The 18,976-nt window shown below is 37.7% G+C and overlaps 1 protein-coding gene across 3 annotated transcripts in view; it reads left to right on the top strand.

Annotated features, from left to right (window-relative positions):
* Positions 1 to 18,976, top strand: part of PCSK5 (proprotein convertase subtilisin/kexin type 5) — a 230,250-nt gene that overhangs the window by 78,991 nt on the left and 132,283 nt on the right. For all 3 annotated transcript variants that reach the window (XM_086868934.1, XM_086868935.1, XM_086868936.1), the window contains exons 6-7: positions 11,836 to 11,924; positions 17,409 to 17,581. In XM_086868934.1, coding sequence (XP_086725060.1) covers positions 11,836 to 11,924; positions 17,409 to 17,581 — 262 coding nt within the window. The remainder of the gene's footprint in view (positions 1 to 11,835; positions 11,925 to 17,408; positions 17,582 to 18,976) is intronic.

The raw sequence follows: 18,976 nt of genomic DNA, 5'->3' as shown, positions 1-18,976 counted from the left end.
ACAATTCCCTTACAATTCAAAGTCAACAATAGGATACAAACTTTCCTGAATTCTTCTCTATCGAGAGTTAGATGTGAAAGGTTTTTTCAGATGTTCTTTTTCCCAGAGTAGATATTTTTTCTAAGGATGTGTCTGTACTTTGGGGTTTTCAACTTAGCAAGGGAGAATTTGCAGCTACAGTAGGCTAGTTTTGATGTGGTAAAATGGTAAACCAGTTTCAAGTTGCATGCAGGTTTACATGTACAACTGAATAGAATTTGAGACCAAAAATACATTTTTTCTGTGCTTTCTGCTTTTCAGACATTATAGGTAATGGAGAAAGTTAAAGAGTGGATCCATGCTGCATATGTGGTAATTGATTTTGCCAGATGGTTTCACAGTTAGTCAGCACAGTCAAAGGTGGTGCAAAATGTGGTTCTTTGAGACTTTTCAGCCAGCATAAATATAGCATTGATTACTCTTCTAATGTTTGTGGCATTAAGGAAGACCTCTAAATATAGGTTTGATAAAGCAATTGTAAATCCAGTGTCAAAAGCTTTTAAATGGAAGCATTTTTATAAATTTCATACTATTAATGATTGAATTTTACAAAATTGCGATAGAAACTAATATCTTAGTGGCATTAATAGGGGGTTTTTATAAGAATTTTTCAGATGTTGCTTTTTTTTGCAAATGAAAATACGTGTCTTTGAAAGGTTAATTCTGTTGGCAGGTTTCTTTTTATAGCTTTGATTTACATTTCTGTGATTCTGTAATTTTTCTTAAAGATAGGGGCAGATTATTACCTTAGACACTTCATCAAAGTTAAATTTCGCTCTTGAAGACAAATTACCTTTTTTCCTTTTCCTGCAGAAAAATAATCAAGATAGAGAAATTCAGATGTAGAAGTAAAGGAATGGATATCACAGATGTGGATTGAACTGATGAGTATATGTTTAGCGTGGTTTAAAAAACACTCGTACTGCTATTCAGACTCAAAGCAGTCATCAAATCTCTGGTGTTACAAAACTGAGGAGGAGACTATGGCTTGTTTACTTAGCCAAAATGTGTGACGGTGAGGCTGTTGGCTAGGTTTGTCAAGGGGTGGCAAAGACAGTGTAGTGAGAAGGTGTGTTTTACTTTTCAGCCCAAACTTATGTCCCTGCACTTCTCTTCTTAAGACTCCGTGAACATCAGGTGAACAGCTGCTAACTTGTTCTGCACTGAAGTGACCCTGTTAGAATTAGACTTCTTACACTGGAATCCTTTTTCCAAGTAAAAAGAAACTTTGCTCCCGCTGAATCAATGACCTAAGTTTCATTAAAAAGCAATTATCAACACAAATAAAAGTAGGATTTGAGCTTATTCCAACAATTTCCTCATTCATTTTTGAAATGCATCTTTAAGGAGAAATAGAAGGTCCATTTAATTCAGAACAGCATCAAATAAAATTTAGGATTAAGCACAGTACGTATCTTGCACAGTGCCACTGAAATTTCATTCAGAATTCAAGATGGGTCGGAAGTGTGTTTCTGAGCTGGAATATGGTGCAGATACAAAGTTACATAACCTTAATTTCTTTAAAATGTTGTCACAGTAGTCATCCACCATGAAAAATGGAGTATGCAGACTAGGTGAAGATCCATCCATGACTTGTGTGCACATCACTGTATTACTCCTCATTTTTGTCTTGTGGCTGTAGGATTTTTGCATCTGTTAGTATCTTCCTTGCATGAAAGAAAATTTTCCCTGAGAAGATTCCCCTAAACTGTTCTTGGGATCTCCAAAGGCTTCCAAGACTTTTTTTCCTGCCAATGAGATCTAAGCATGATACTCCAGGTTTGCATTCTTTTATTCGTAAAGTATTTTTCATTTCTGCTTAGGTGTGATTTCAGTAGAACTGATTCAAAATATATTTGGGAAGTTTTTGTTTCCTGTTTCATTGGGGATTTTATTACATGGAAGTATGGAGATTTTAAGTAAAAGGAGGTTGCTCAAGCACCTGAGATATCTTCAGATGACACAGATTGGTGTCAGTGTGGATGAAAAACATGAATCAAAATATACAGTGACTGATACTATACTATCATACAAGTCTTGTGAAACAGTAATATAGAATGGAAGGTATCTAAGTACAGAATAGAGCAGGCTCACGGCCATGAATATAAGTTGATCAGTTCCTAATAGTAAAGGGGTCCTTGAAGGCTGAATATAGATGGAAATCTTAAAGCAGAGGTGCAAACCTTCACTATTTGCCTAAAGGTGAGCTGCCAGGAAAGAAAATTGGCCTGGTGTAACAGGGAGCTTTTGCAGGAACTCAGATACAATAAAAGAGAATTTATGGTGCTTGGAAGAAGGTGCAGACAACTCAGGAAGAATAGAGTGATGGTAGGTCATGTAGAAAGAAAATCAGAAAAGTGAAATCTCAACTAGAGGTCAATCTGGCTACTGCTGTAAAAGATAATAGAAAATGTTTTTAGAAATACTTTAAGAACAGAGGAAAATCTGCATTCTTTATTGGACCTGGCATGGAGTATCACCAGCAATGAGGAAGAGGTTGAGATACTTAATGTCTTCTCTGGCTCAGTCTTTAACAGCAAAGACAACCAACACCCTAAACTGGTGGACAGGGACAAAAAGCAGAGTAGACCCAGTAGACTGCAATCTGTAACAAAGTCGTGAGTGACTGGCTGTGCCACTTGGAAACTCACAAGTCTATGGAACATAGTAGGATGCATCCAAATGTACTGAGGGAGCTATTGGAAGAAGTCACTAAAGTGGTCTTCATTATTTGTCATCAGTCCTGGCTCACCAGGGAGATCAGAGATGAATGGAAGTTGGCCACTTTAACACCCATCCCCAAGAAGGACTGTAAGGAAGTTGCAAGTAACTACAGGCCTTTCAGCCTGACCTTGGTGCCCAGCACAGTTATAAACAGATACGTACAGCACATACAGAACAACCAAGGGATCAGGCTTAGGCAGCATGGGTTTAAGAAAGTAAGTCCTGCTTGACCAACCTGATCTTTTATGACCAACTTACCTGCCTAATGGATGATGGAAAGGCTGTGGATGTTGTCTGCCTGGACTGCAACAAAGCTTTTAATACTGTCTCCCATGTCATTCAGAGCTTGAATAGGTGCATAGGTGAATAGGTTTCCCTGGGTTGAAAACCTGGCTGGATGTCCAGGCCCAGAACGTGATGGTGAATGATGCTGCATCCAGTTGGCATCTGGTCACTAGTGGTATTCCCAGGGCTCAGTGTTGTCCTGTTTAATATCTTCATTGATGATTTGGTGAGGTAATTGAGAGTAAATCAGGGAGATTTGTGCCAGGCTGGGTGCATGGTGATCTGCTGAAGAGCAGGCAGGCTCTGCAGAAGGATCTGGACAAGATGGATTAATAATCTGATGCCAACTATGAAGTTCAGCCAGGCCAAGTGCCAAGTCCTGCACTTCAGTAAAAACAAGTCCATGCACTATAACAGGCTGGGGACACAGTGCCTGCAAAGCGGCCCAGGGATAAGGACCTGGGGGTGCTGGTTGACAGCCAGCTAAACACGAGCCATCACTTTGGCCAGGTGGCCAAGAAGGCCAATGGCATCCTCGCCTGTGTCAAGAATAGTGGCCAGCAAGACCAGGGAAGTCATTGTCCCCCTGAACTTGGCCCTGGTGAGGCTGCATCTGGAGTTCTATCACCAGTCTGGGCCCTGCACTTCTAGAAAGACATTGGTGTGCTGGAGGCTCAGGGGAGACCTTACTGCTCTCTACTATTGTCTGAGAGGAGGTCACAGTGAGGCGGGGGTTGGCTTCTTCACCCAAGGCAACCAGTGACAGGATGAGAGGACATAGTCTCAAATTGCACCAGGGGAGGTTCAGGATGGACATCAGAAAGGATTTCTTCACTGAAAGTGTTGTTTAAGCAGTGGAGCGGATTGCTCAGAGAGGTGGTGGTATCACTGTCCCTGGAGGCATTCAGGAAACAGCTGGACATGGCATTTAATGGTGTTCAGTCAAAGGTTAACTTCACCTGTGCTGAAATGGTCCTGAAACTGACTTAAATGGTTCTGTGATTTTGTGAAAGAACATAGACATTAGATTAAGTCATGGTTCTATGTTTTGTATTTGTGACCAAAATAGTGCTGATAATGCATATTTTAGCTACTACTAAGTTGTGCTTGCATAGCACCGAGGCCTACTCAGTTTCCCACACTGCCTTCTCATTCAGGGAGGCTGGCTGGGGACAAGAAGCTCAAAAGTGATACAGCTGGAACAATGGATTCCAACTGATCTGAGATAACCCACGACATGTAACAGTGTTCTCCATACTAAAGCTGAGGGTTTATTGCCAAAGTAAGTGTTGATTGGAGAGTGTCTGAGTATTACATCTGATTGTTGGAAATGCTGAGTAATTGCCTATGGCTCACTTGATTGTGTTTTACTTCCTTTATTTATTGAACTGTTTTTATCTCAAATGACAAGTTTTCTCTCATTTGCTCTTCTCCCACCAATCCCAATGGGAAGGAGGGAGAGGGAGCAAGTGACTGGGTAGGAGTTAGCTGTCTGCCAGGGTCAACATCTAAGCCTTTTAAAAATGTACTTCTCAGGAGTTTAGTAACTAATAGCTTTGGAAGGCTTCTTTATTATGGCAACAGATATCTGAAGCATTATTCCTGCAAGCTCAGTTTCACTGTGAAGATGACCACAGGATCTCTGGTGGTATAAACTACATTTTGTATATGTAGTAGACATGTTCTACAATCCAGAGAAATGTTCAAACATGGAGCTGTTGCAGATCCCACTTTTGCTATGCTGGTCCTTTTGTCTTTGTAAAGCATCACATAACTGTCAAGGCAAAGGAGGTGGAAAAAAAAATGAAGAAAAGTAGAAAACCAACTTCACTCCTTTGGTTCCTTTTACTCATATAATTTCAGGTATTACATGTAACAAAAGCATATATCTATATATAAAAAAAATATATAAAAATATATATAAAAATATATCTACAGATATATAGGACACTTCAAATACATAGGAATCTCTCTATCTCCAAAGTAGGTCAAGGACCCCTGAAAACCTTAGAAATCAACTTGGCATCTATAGATGAACAACAGAACAAATAGATGAAAATCTTAAACCAAATGAATTACATCACTTGGTTTCTTCATGCTCAGTTAGGTTGCAGTATCAAGTCTTTTAATTCACAAGGCAAGCTCCTACCATAGGCAGCAGTAATGTGGAAGAAAACATTCTTGCTTCTCATCAAAATATTCCTGCCTCTCACCAGCTTAAATGTAGTTAGCTAGCTTATACAGGATTGCTAAGAAACTGCAGTCCAGAATTTTACTCCTGGCTTTGTTCTTGATCTTATATGGTGATTTGCTTACAGAACAAAGAAAAGCGTGTAGAACTTAAATATTGTTCTGAAAGATGTTATTAAGATGTGGCTATTCTAGTAGAGGTGTTCTTTTAGTCTCAGATTTGCAGTTCAAGCTCTTGGTACGTCTTCAGTAGAATGAGAATAGAAGTGTCTTCTTACATCCAAAAAGTATTACTTTTTTAAGACTTCAGATGTTATAGTAAAAGTGATGAAATGCATGCAAGTGCGAAATCAAATTTGCCTGGTTTAGTTAATCGCTTCTTCAAAAAACAGATTACAAACTGCTTCATCTGTACCCATCTCAACCAAAGCTCATCTTACTGTGCAGATAACATAGTGCAGCCATTATATAATAACCTTTCCCAAGTACAAGAGTGTTCATGGTACATTTGGAATTTTCAGCAGCAGCTTTCTAACAAGCTTTATTCATTGCACTTTCCTTGGAATAGCAAATACATGGCATAGCCAAAATAATAGTTGTGTCATGTTCCAGTTCATACTCTAAAGATTTCAAAGACTATTGAAAATTCATCATTGACTTGGGATAGCTACGTATTCAGAAACACTAATAACAGTTCATTAGTGAAAGAGGAAATAAACCAGATTAAATTAATAGGAACAATTCATAAAGCATACTGAAAGTTTCTGATTTGTGTAAAGTACCATTGGTTTGTAATCTGAGGCCTCGTTCCCAAATTAGGATTAATTTTAGGCTCAAAAGACATTACCAAAACCCTAAACTATGCTCATTATCCATATTTTTTATGCAAAGACTTACTGTGAGGCATAATTTCCCAAATCTCATCCTGAATATACTTATGTCAGGTAGAAATATTTCATTTTTGAGATGAACAAAGGAAAATTAAAGTGAAGTAAAATATTTTTAAAATAGTATAAGAAGGTGTCTACAAAGATTTCTGCTCATTTAAATACACTTACTTCTATATTTTTCCCCTTAAATGAGGGTTTGTGTCAAGCCTTAGAAGAAAACTATATAGTGGCAGCCATATACCCACCTTTTTTCCTTCTCCCCTAAGAATCACGGTGTATCTATTTTGTGGAAATACTGTGGATTTCAGCCAGAGATACCTGATCTCCTGAATGGACCCAATGTAGGTTACTCTACTGTCATCTTCTGGAAGTATTAATATGTGAGAGAGGGCCAGTAACCCAGACAAGGAGGAGATGTACTGGGAAAGTCGTTTATTCTCTTTGTTATTTTTATCAGCTGCCTTTAGATGTTTCAAGGATACCTTTGTTGGGCAAGAGTACAGTGTTACCCTGCTGTTGTTCAAAGTTAAGCAAGTAATGTTATTAGGTTGCTGCAAAATCTTCTTCTTCTAGGATTGTGTTCTAGACTGTTGTAGATTGGAACAGAGAATTTAATTTTGTGCTGAACCAGTAATCCCAAGTGTAAAGAATTAACTATTAAATATTAACAATTTTTTAAAAGTCCTTCCTTTTTTTCCTTGTATAAAAACATATTCCTGATTTTGTCCATTTTCCCTCATTAAGATGCATAATGTAGTTGTTCCCCTTACCATTTTGCTGGCAAGATTTGAACTTGGGCTTTTGTTTGTCCTTTTTTTCTGTATTAGCAAAGTGATAAAGCTATCTAAATCTCAGAGATTAATAATGAGAAAAGTGTAGTTGGTTCCCAACTTCCCAAGTGCTTGTGCTACAGAATCACAGGATTAAGTAAACTGGAAAAGATCATTGAGTCCAACCTATGATCTTATCACCACCCTGTCAATCAGACCACAGCACTGAGTGCCATTATCCAGTCTTTTCTTAAACACTGCCAGGGACAATGACTCCACCACCTCCCTGGGCAGCCCATCCCAATGCCCCATCACTCCCTCTGTGACGAAATTCTTCCTAATGTCCAGCCTAAACTCTTCCTGGTGCATCTTAATACTGTGTTGTCTTGTCCTGTTGCTGTTGCCTGGGGGAAGAGACTACACCCCGGCTACCTTCCATTCAGGGAGTTGTAGGGAGTGATAAGGTGTTCCCTGAGCTGCCTTTTCTCTGTTCTTTAGGCTGTACAAAAAGAGACTGCCAGAATTGCTTGTAACCTCCTTGTTCTAGGATTTTCTACCCTTTATACAGCCTCTCAACCAGCCTGCATTTGTTTAGGAAAAGAGCATTTTGCTTATGTAGCAGGGGAGTCTTGAAGCCTAAGCAGCCTCATATGGTTCAGTTTCAAAAGCAGACAAAGTAGTGCTTTTCATTAGGTATGTCTAGGTAGTCATATAGCCTCCTAAGGTACTAGCCTTGATGTTACTGCTGAACAGGTTTAATTCCAGAGCACAGGAGCTAATCTGTACAGGCTTTATTTGCGATTTGCTTCAGTGACTAAAGAGGAAGAGTTGGATTGTCCACCTTAAGAACGTTACTGTACAGTTAGCATGAAAGGCAGTATGAGGGAAAAAGCTCAGCTGAAAGTTTTGCTGTTTTATTGATGGTGATTGAACTGTTTTATTTATTTTTATCTGTTTTATTTATTCTCACCAATGTTTCTTTTCCTCCCAGAAAAGAGGCTGAATTAAAATTTTCCCATTGATTAAAGCATATTAAGACATCAGTAAAAAAATTTTATTTTCAATACATTAAACTATATACTTGGCTAAATATATTATTTGTTGATTTTGTTAGATACTTTTTATTCTACATCTTATTTCATTTGCTCCATCAGACCGTCTATTCATTCTTTGTTTTGAAAATAAAGAAAAAAGGCATATTTGTTTTATATGTTCAGTAAATTTTCCCACTCACTAAAACAAAACTGTAAAATGCTAATTAAATTGTAGAGGCATATTCCTTTCCTAGGCTTGTATCAGAACTTCACACTTGTGACAAATTAACTGCTAATAGCTAACAAATGCTAAGAGAGTGGCAAGTCAGCATTGCTGTTATCCATGCTGTTAAGTTCAAAATTTGCGTGTCTGATGTGTGAAGTGTTCCATGTGTTTGTTTTAATGCTGTCATCTTTGATTTTGTGAGAAATAAATGAGATATTTTCAAGTTGTTCTAAAATCAGCTTCCCATAATCATGCAAAAAGTCATTAGCCCTGGGGACGTTGACTGGAGATCTTCCAGTCCTGTGCTGTAACCACATTACAACACCGTGATGCTGAGAAATAGTATCCAGCCTGTGATGACACCCAGGTCTTTGGCATTTTTCTTGATATGTCACGCTGAAGATTTGTGTAACTTGTTTTTCATATTTACTCTGTCATCTTTCTCCACTGTTAATATCCAAATATCTCTCCTTTGGGAAGTAGCTTTATTGTTGCTATTTTTCAGCTGTAGCAGATTATGTTTTAAAGGCAAAAGATTGATATTTTGCTTGCCTATGCTTTTAACGTGTGACAGTTCCTTTTTATGTCCTTATTCAGATAAGAATAGCATTCCAAGCTAGTGTTAATTTGGAAAGTGTTTTCCACCCTCCAGATTATTAGAGAACATATATATAAACATATATATGAACAGCTTTAAAATAATATTTTTTCAGTGCTATATAAGACATTAGTCTGGGATTCAATAAAGTGCATGCATTTCTGATGATTGCTGTTAAAATATGTTTTTTCTCCAGCTGTTATTACATTGTAACCCTTCAGATACCACATTTCCTGTTGAAGATTATATTGCAGTTTAAGAGACAACTTTGAAAACATTTGAAAGTTTAACTAAAGAAGAGTTTTGCGAAAAATAAATTTTAACTCACATTGTCTGATTACTTTCCTGCGAATACCAATAGCTACCCAAATTTCCGTTCTTTTTCTTTCCATATGATTGAAAATTGTTAAAACATTCAAAGTTCCTTTGTTCCTATAATTTTTAATCTCCAACAACCACATAGTTTAGTTCACGTTACAGCTTACATCCCTGGGATTCTGCTCTAATTTATAATAATGGCTGCATTGGGTTTTTATTTCTTAGTACTAATGCATTGTTTTTATGCACAAGAAGTTTCCCCCTCTGAGAAAAAGGGCATCCCAAGAGGTGTGAGCAGAAATAATGTTGCACACATTACTTGGCCCTGGGGTAACCAGCATGTTTTATGATACAGTGGAAATCTAATCTTTTTGACAGGGCCTGTTGGATGTAGCTACCAAAGTAGCAGGTATCCATACACTCCCTTTGGAGCCAAGGAGAAATTTGAGCTGTTTGTTCCATTCTTCTCCAGGCAGCCTCCCTCCATCAGGTGTGGCTTCTATCCATTCATTTTCTCAACTGAAAGACCTTCCTCCCATCACTTTTTCCCAAGCTTGGTACCCATGAGGGATTTCTTGGCAATGCAGTCTCCACCTGGAAAGCTGCAGTTTAGCCACATGCCTTTCACCAGGCAGGGAATGATTTATTAATAAATTATATGTACTAAGCTGATGTCTGCAGGTATGTCAACATTTTCTAGAGTATAGTTGTATGTGCTTTGATGTTTGAGTGATAACACCTGAAAAGTTGCATGTGACACCTAACAAAATCATAATGAAAAGAAGGGATGTTTGGATATAATGTAAAACTTTTTAAGACAGATCTTTCCATTTAAATAATAAGACCTTTTTAAAAAACATTACTTCAAACACAGAGCTAGAAGACTATCTGAAAATACTTGAAGGATCTTTTCAAAACTTGTTTTCATCTGTGATTTTTGAATTATTTACTTCTGACTTTTCAAAATAATTCTGTAAATGGGTAAGACTATTTATTTACCAATTATAATCAAACAGGCTTTTTTCAAATGAAGAAGAGTTAGGATTTAAAATAAGTCTTCATACGAAAAATAAAATTTTGTGAAGTTATTGAAAAGTTCCCTGGTCAAGTTTGGCAACCAAATAATGAATTGTGAAAGATCAATAGGAAATTTGTTGAGGTAATATAATAGTGAAATCTTGATACAGCTTTAGAATGAATCAGTTTCCAACTTGTCAGTTTGATTTTGTGAATAGAGGTTACACTTTTCTTACAGATTATGTACATCTTACTTGTCAAATAAACTGAATTATATTCTGTGACATTTTAGTAGTTTAGCGTTGATCATTTATATTGCTTATTTTTATTTTTTGTTTTTTCTCTTATTTTTCCAAGTCCTACTTGTTGTTGTTCTTGTTGAACATTAATCCATTCCAAACAAATCATCTTACTATCTCACATCTAAGTGTCTTGAAAGGGTAAGGGGGAAAAATTACTCTAATAATAATGAAATAAGGAATGACTCTTCCCAAAACAAGCTGTACCAAGGGAATGCAGCAGTGATTCTTGTCTGTAATTTGCCTCAACTTTCATTAAAAAGCAGCTGTGTTCTCCAGATGTGTGTGCAAGCAAGTCTCTCAACCACCACCAGGAAAAGTGTCTGTGTACACAACTAATCTCAGCTAGCCTCCTCTGAAATGCTTGTTGTGTAGTTTTTTATTTCTCCCTTCGACTTAAACTTCTTTTTTTTTGGCTACCCAAGCCTTATATTATCTTTCTGTCTATGTCTTATCAACTCCCTATCTCTTTTCCTGTCTGGTCTGAAACTGTATCTCCCCTTCATAACACCTCTCTAAAGTTCCCTGCCTGCTCCATCTTGCTTGTGTCCCATTTCTGCAATGGAGCTGCTTAACTGCACAAGGGTGAGGGCATGATTTGTTAGTAGAATACACCCTGTGAAACCCATGTTAAAGGCAAAAAACAAAAAACATAGGGGCAGCTTTCCTGTCATGGGGACAATATGGATGGCCACTGTCGCCTTGTAGAGCACATAGATCAGGGCTAGACAAAGCATCCCACTGTGGCTTTGCACAGTGGGGAGGGGGGTGAGCTACCACTGGACATTTTGTGTTTTCCTTCAGCATCTTCTTCAAATTGAATACTTACAGCTCAGCTCTGCTTCCAGGCACAGAGCATATCTCTGATGTGGAGGGTGCTTCTGACATTTTTACTGCCCCCAGAAAGGCAAGCAGGCCTGCAGCATGGGCCCAAGGCAGGACCAAGACGTGCCTAAGCTTTGAGCATACCTGGCATACAGTCTTAGCCTCACCTCTAAACAGCAGTGTGGGCATTTGTGCAACCTCATCTTCCTCATGGCATACTGTGCTTGCTGGAGGTTGGATGGACATACACATACTAGCAGTAGGAGTGGTTGTTAGAGTATTCTGGAGAAACGTTTTGTTTAAATGTAGGATTTTGTTCAAAATTGAGAGCCAGTATCTAAGTAAGACTCATTTCTGTTGCTCTGAATTATGTATCATTGCTGTATGTCTTTATTACAAACTCTGAGTGTTTCCAGTGGGCACAAAGAGTTTAAACGGATTGTTGTAATGTAAAAACATGTTCAGAGGAACATTGTAACATGGGTATAAATTGCTGTGAGGGGTTAAATAGTGCAAGACATGATGGGTAGCTGTTCATTTAGCACCTGAGGATAAACAAAATCAAAGCCTTTAATTCCAATGATTTGTGCTTACCTGGAAAAATGTTTGTCTGACTGCAGGCATGGAACCCGTTGTGCTGGAGAAGTGGCAGCCACAGCAAACAACTCACACTGCACAGTAGGAATCGCCTTTAATGCCAAGATTGGAGGTATGTGAAGCAATCCCCCACAGAAAAAAAAAAATAACCAAAGAGCCATTTGTGCTAAATGGTGCATTCAGACCTTTCTAAAAAAGAGAAGGAGATTTGTATGAATAAGCCTCACTATGTTAACTAGTAAAGCTCAGCTTTAGAGTGGTTGTTCAATATCAATACTGAAGGAGTTTGTCTGTGGTAGCCCTTCTGCAGTGCTCTCTGGAGCACTGCCTCCCAGTACACATCAAAAAATAGAATGTCAAACTTTTGATGAAAACATGACCCTGGAATTAGGACATTGGGGTTTTCTCACAGATTCAGAGCTCTTAAGTGATGAACTTCAACAAATTGTAAGTAGAAGTACCCATCAGTAATATTGCCTTGCATATTGATTGCAAATGAAATACTCTCAAAACATAACACATTTTTTTTGTTTGTCTGTGGTTGGTGAAAATCTTCTTTTGATCCCTATGTATGTCCCTATAAGTTTATTGCCTGAAAATCAGTGTTTGATCACATATTTTTGTTCATTCAGCCAAGAGGTTTCAAGTGTTTTCTGTGAATTCTTAATCATTGTCTGTTTAATTAATGTCTTTAGCTTAGTCTATGGCAATGATTATCAAGAGGTCATCTGCATGTCTCCTGGGATGTAGTGTGCCTGTGACAGATTGTAATATTTCTAGTGAAGTTTATTCAGAACTTTCAACAAAGTCATGGTATTGGTATATTGGCTTTCAGCTGAAAGACTGAGTTTGTAGTTCAAGCTCACTAATTGTTGCCGTTCGAAATAGAGCCTTAAGGTTAGAGCCCATCTGTGAAAACAGAAACATGCTTAGCTATTTGTACACCAGAGGACAGTTCAAAAATATGAACAGGCAGAATTGAGACCACGTTTCCATTATTAAAAATACTCCATCTATTCTCTGCTGGATCAGTATGAGTTTGATACAAATCAAATGTGAGCACAGATGCATTTCAAATTACCCAAAGCACACAACATCATCCTCACATCACCTTTCTGTTTTCCTGCTGGGTAAACAAAATTAGGGTAGGTAATACCAGATCCAGGATAAGGTTACAGTGATGCTGAAAAAAAATTTCCCCTCAGGTGAAGAGCCTTCCTGCAGAAAGCTACCCTGTCAGAGTAGTTTAGAAAATCAGAACTGGTCAACTGAGGGAGTTTGTGACAGAAGAACAGGTTGTCTCATGTGAACATGGCATTTAACTGTGTTCCAGCAGTTATGCTGTGAGGTATGTTGAGTTGTCAAACCACAGTCAGAAGAGAGTTAATGCACTGATGGAAATAAGAGATGCCTTCTGGCAAAGTTTCATTTTGAGTGGAGCAGTCACACAACCTGTGACAGCTTTGATATGGCTTTGAAAAGTTCTCCAAAAGTAACAGTGGCTTCTTAATAGTTTATTAGTTATTAAGCATGGGAGTATGCAATAGTAATAAATACCCTGCAGGCATATTAGCTGACTCACAGTCTTTTCTAAATATAGTGTAAAAACTGATTCCGATGGACACAATATGCAGGTAATAGAAACAGTAAAGGCTAGATACCAGTGCCTTTTTATTATTTATTCTTAAAAGAAAGCTGGAAATTAGTAACAGTGTATAAACCTCACTTGAGGTGCCGCCTTTTAAAAGGAGCAGCATTTGGAAATAAGACTTCAGGAAGCTCAACAGATGATCTGCAGAAAATCAAGAGTTAAGAGGAAGGTAGGTTAAACTTCCTCTTACACTAGTTGAATATGTTTAAGAGCCTTGCTGCTGCTGACCTCTACTTGGCATGCCTCGTTCCTTTCCCTCAGAGCAGCCATCAGCTACACATATGAATATACAGTGGTTGTGTTCCCTCTCTACAGGCCAGATAAAATATAAAATTTTTGAATCATATCGTGCTGAAGTAGTATTCAGCTCACTTGTTCCCAGGGATTTAAAGGCCCTCCTGGGGTGTTCTTGGAGAAGAAACTAGAGTTGAGGTAAAGCAATTACATTCTCCTTATATAGAGGAGCACCTGCTGACAATGATGTTGGATTTGCTCCACCAAGATAAGTATCTTTTACTTCAAACCAGAAAGCATTTCTGGACACATAAGGGATACTAAGGATATCAAGCAAAAGGGAAGAAGAAAAAACTGCCCCATCAATATGCCATAAAATACTGGCAGTTTAATAAATCCAGTTAATGATCTTTCTGATGGGAAATTGTTATCAATATATCCATTAATAATGCTAATTTTCTTCTAAAAGTGTATGTACTCCTTGTCTCTTTTCCAAATGCTTAAGAACCTCTGATGTCCAAGTTTGTTAGTAAGTCTGAGCCTTCTTTCAGAATGGTGCAAGTGGGGATGTAACCTGTAGAAAAGAAAATTTTAGTAGAATTGCAATCTAGGTCTTCAGGTTTTTTTACAGGTTATGACAATTCTCTTATAATAAATCTTGCCAGTTTCTGTGTAGCTAAGCTACAGGTCCCTCTCACTAAAAGACAAACCAGTCCACCACAGGGATGGATTTTTTTTATTTTTTTTTTTTAGCTTTAAACTCTGCAGTAATTACACAAAACAAATTACCACATACAGAGCTTGTGAGACTTTTTATAGGAAGGGTTAGTTAGCTTGCTGTTATTATTGCAAACTGATTGTGAAGTTGTAAAACATCTGTGGGGATTTGGGTGCTTAGATACTTGGCTGGGCTCAAGTCCTGAAAACAGTTACACTAAATTATGGCACAACAGATGTATATTGTCTTCAGTTGATGAGGATTAGTTCAGCTGTTTCTTTAAGTTTAAATCAGATGTTGAATAAAAACAAGCATTTTAAAAGAAATCTTCCGTTCAGCTTAGTTTTGCATGTTTCCTGTTATTCATTGAAAATTTGTTCCGAGTAAAAAGCCACTTACATTTTGCAATTACTGTAAATGTTAGAAAAAGTTTATAGGGCTCTGAAGTCTTGAAACAGTCTGAAAATACAGTCTGCTAATTGCATTTTGGATAGCTTTTGTTGTTCTCTCACCACATGCCAAATGCATTTTGGAGGATGTGTAGACTTAACCACTGCAGACATTGGGAGTGGGATAGGAAGACAGGAAGGAACACTATTTTCATTGCAAATATCCAATGAGATGTCTCTTGTTAAATGTCATCTTGCACAGAATTACAGAGTCATTTAGATTGGGTAAGACCAAAGTCATCAAGTCTGACCTTCAACTGATCACCACCACCTTGTAAACTGGACCACGACACTAAGTGCCATGTTCTTGAATGCCTCCAGGGACAGTGATACCACCACCTCTCTGAGCAATCCGCTCCACTGCTTAAACAACACTTTCAGTGAAGAAATCCTTTCTGATGTCCATCCTGAACCTCCCCTGGTGCAATTTGAGACTATGTCCTCTCATCCTGTCACTGGTTGCCTTGGGTGAAGAAGCCAACCCCCGCCTCACTGTGACCTCCTCTCAGACAATAGTAGAGAGCAGTAAGGTCTCCCCTGAGCCTCCAGCACACCAATGTCTTTCTAGAAGTGCAGGGCCCAGACTGGTGATAGAACTCCAGATGCAGCCTCACCAGGGCCAAGTTCAGGGGGACAATGACTTCCCTGGTCTTGCTGGCCACTATTCTTGACACAGGCGAGGATGCCATTGGCCTTCTTGGCCACCTGGCCAAAGTGATGGCTCGTGTTTAGCTGGCTGTCAACCAGCACCCCCAGGTCCTTATCCCTGGGCCGCTTTGCAGGCACTGTGTCCCCAGCCTGTTATGGTGCATGGACTTGTTTTTACTGAAGTGCAGGACTTGGCACTTGGCCTGGTTGAACTTCATAGTTGGCCTTGGCCAACAGCTTTGAAGCATGTTTGTCTGTTGGCTACAGAGAACAACACCTAAGTCACAGCCTTGCCTGTGTTGCTTTAAAAGTAGACCACTTCACCATTACCAAAAAAAATAGTGTGAATTACTTTAGATGCCAGTGGCAGCATTTGGAGTTATTATTCATTGGTTGAATATAATATTTAGACTTGCTAACAATGTGATAAAGGAAAGCTTTATTTTCTTCCTTAAAAACCAGTGTACCTTTTTTTCAGAACTAGAGAGATACTTTAATATGCTTTAAAGGAACTGAGCACACAACTTTCACCCATCATTAATTTTCTGTGATTATGCAGAAGAAAATTAAGTCCTAGAATCCCAAAGTTGTTTTAATTACTCTTTTTTATAAAGCAAAGTTCATAGTGAGATCACAGTTTGTTGAAGTTTATTATCTCATAAAATGCAGGCAATTTCTATGTGAACTGAGAAATACAATCACTTTTCATTTTTTAGTCAAATAGAGTAAGGAGGAAAAAAATCAACAAAGCACTCCTATGCCTCTTGTTAATTGGAAGTTGAAGTCTTGATAAACACGCAAGTTTCTTTAATCTGAGCTCATAAGCAAAATGCAATGTGTCTGTAATTTAAAATATGCAAATTTGGCTTATAAATAGGACTGGCCTTTTAAACAGGAAAGAGCATCTAGCTTATAAATTGTGGAAGTGATCATCCCTCTATCATACAAGTTTATTACATTTTTATAAAGTTTTTAGCCTCCCTTTGATCACATGTCAGACTAGCTGTGTGTAGATCTTTTTTCTTGTTTATGTTAAAACTGGCATTGGTGGTTTTCTCAGATTTAACCACAAAGTTTTACAGTTAGAAAAAAAAACAACTTCCATATTTTCTCAGTTTTCAGATTTCAGCATACTATATTCAGTCTAGTAATCTTAAAACATCATGGAGTGCTGGCACATTGACTTGTCCAAACCCACATGAATGATTTTAACATAAGAATTTCAGATTATACCTCATAAAATCTTCTTCTGCAAGAGAGGGATGTTCACCATATTGTAATTTCAGGTTGAACAATGCTACGTATTTGTTCATAACCTCTTGTAATTTCTGTGCTACAGTGTGTGGTAATTGTTCTGTACACAAGAGACTTCTCACCAATTTCTTCTTTGTGGCCTCATACAATGAAGGAATGATGCCAAGGTTACTTGTCCGTAGGGATCCTTTTATTACATCTGCTAACATGATTAAAACTGTAAATGACTCAAGGAAGGTGCTGCAGTTTCACTGTAGTACGAAAGGAGAAAGAAAATAAATTGTTTTCTTTAAGTGACATAAAAAAATTTCAAGGTTCAAGTATTTTTTTAAATTTTATTTAGCCTAAACTTTGTTGTATAAGTTTGAAAGGTGTATAGTGGATAAATTACTTTATATAATTTTTAATACTTGAAGAAGGATGAAAATATTAATACCTTTTTATATTTTTTTCTATCTAGAGGTATTGGGAAAACACCCCAACAAACCAGATTTTGTTGTTCTGGGTTTCTTTTCCTTTAATAACAGTAGGAATTATAATTATTCAGTTCAGTGTCACAGACAACCGTTTCCTCTGGGTGGGAGAGCGGTGAGAAAGAAACATTTTGAGTTTGTACAGTTCACTGTATTTTTCATTCTGAAGGTGTACGGATGCTGGATGGAGATGTGACAGATATGGTGGAAGCAAAGTCTCTAAGCCTTAATCCCCAGCATATCCACATCTACAGCGCCAGCTGGGGGCCTGATGATGATGGCAAGACTGTGGATGGACCTGCTTCTCTGGCACGTCAGGCCTTTGAGAATGGCATCAGAATGGTAGGTTGGCATCAAAGTGCATTGCCTGGACCTGCTTTCACGTGCACATGTTAGGGTACCTTACTGTGCCCAGTACATGCAGGTGCTCAGCATGGGGAAAAACAAAGGACTTGGAAGGAAGGAAGAAAATTTCTTTCACATAAAATGGAAATCTTATTTTTCTTTTGTAGTGTCCTGATTCTCTGTCTTACCTGAAGTATCTGCTGTGTTTATTTTCAACTGGAATACATCATCCTCAGTGTCTTTTAAAACTGCTCTGAGGTAGTGATGTAATTAGAAATAAATTGACCGAGAAATGCTACTTTGCACATCAGTGGCAACTCATCAAATCTAAGTTGCAAAGAAATTTTAAAGCAAAACCTTTGACTGTGTTTCCTTCTTTCTTCATTTCTGTTTTGCTTTGTTTTGCATGATTTCTTAATGTAAGTTTGATGATTTAAATAGGGAGTTGGGGGCAAGGGAAGGTTTATACCCATGGTTCTTTTACCATTTATGTCTGATCTCAGAGAACTTACAATACTGTGATGAAGGGGTCACTAATGGAACTGCAAGGATGCAGGGGATCTTGCTCAAGAAAGTTTTATATTTAAACACATGTATGTGTTTGTTTAAATGACATATTTCATGTAGGGAAGACAACTGTGAGACGTTCAGCTAGAATTTCTGTACCAGAAGGACTCAGCCATTTCCACATTGAGATCTCAAGTTCTCAAACTGGGGATAAATATGCAGAACAACTTGCCAAGACCATAGATCTTGCCTACAAACATTATTGTTCCACTGTTATTATTATTATTATAGCAGTAATATGAGAAGATACTGTACAGAACCCAGATGAATTTCATTTTACCAGCACATTGTTCTGTATGTGAAATAAGCACCAGTCTCTAGTGAAAACATAGCATTTAATTTTCTGAGGTAGGCTTTTTCTGATAACAATACAGAAAAAGTTTGGTATGTTATTTTGGGAAATAATAGAAGTCATATTTGATACAAGTCAAACTATTATTTTTACAATTATCTCTTATGTCATTTTACCAAACTTTGTTCTGCCTGAAGTTGCCCATGAAGAATTGTGTAGATCTAAATAATTCCATATATTTGGATATTTTATCTGTTTCTAACTGTGAATACTACTCTGAATGACTTCTTCATTTCTACTTATGAAATAGAAGTCTTTTTTAAAACTTACATAAAAATATACTTGTAAGAAATACAAAACATTTAAGGTTAACCTCTAATTTTCATTCTTTAAAATATAGCATAGACTGAAAGATTGTAAATGCATGCTGGAATGAACACCTTCCCTGTTAGGCTGTTTCCAGACCAAGAATTACTTCAAAATAAACCTTTTTTTTCTCATTTTAATAAACCATGTCTTTCTGTATTCAGATA

This window comes from Cyanistes caeruleus, chromosome Z (assembly GCF_971803275.1).
Source record: "Cyanistes caeruleus chromosome Z, bCyaCae1.hap1.1, whole genome shotgun sequence".
In the NCBI taxonomy this organism is placed as follows: domain Eukaryota; kingdom Metazoa; phylum Chordata; class Aves; order Passeriformes; family Paridae; genus Cyanistes; species Cyanistes caeruleus.
This window is presented reverse-complemented; position numbering and strand designations above follow the sequence as displayed.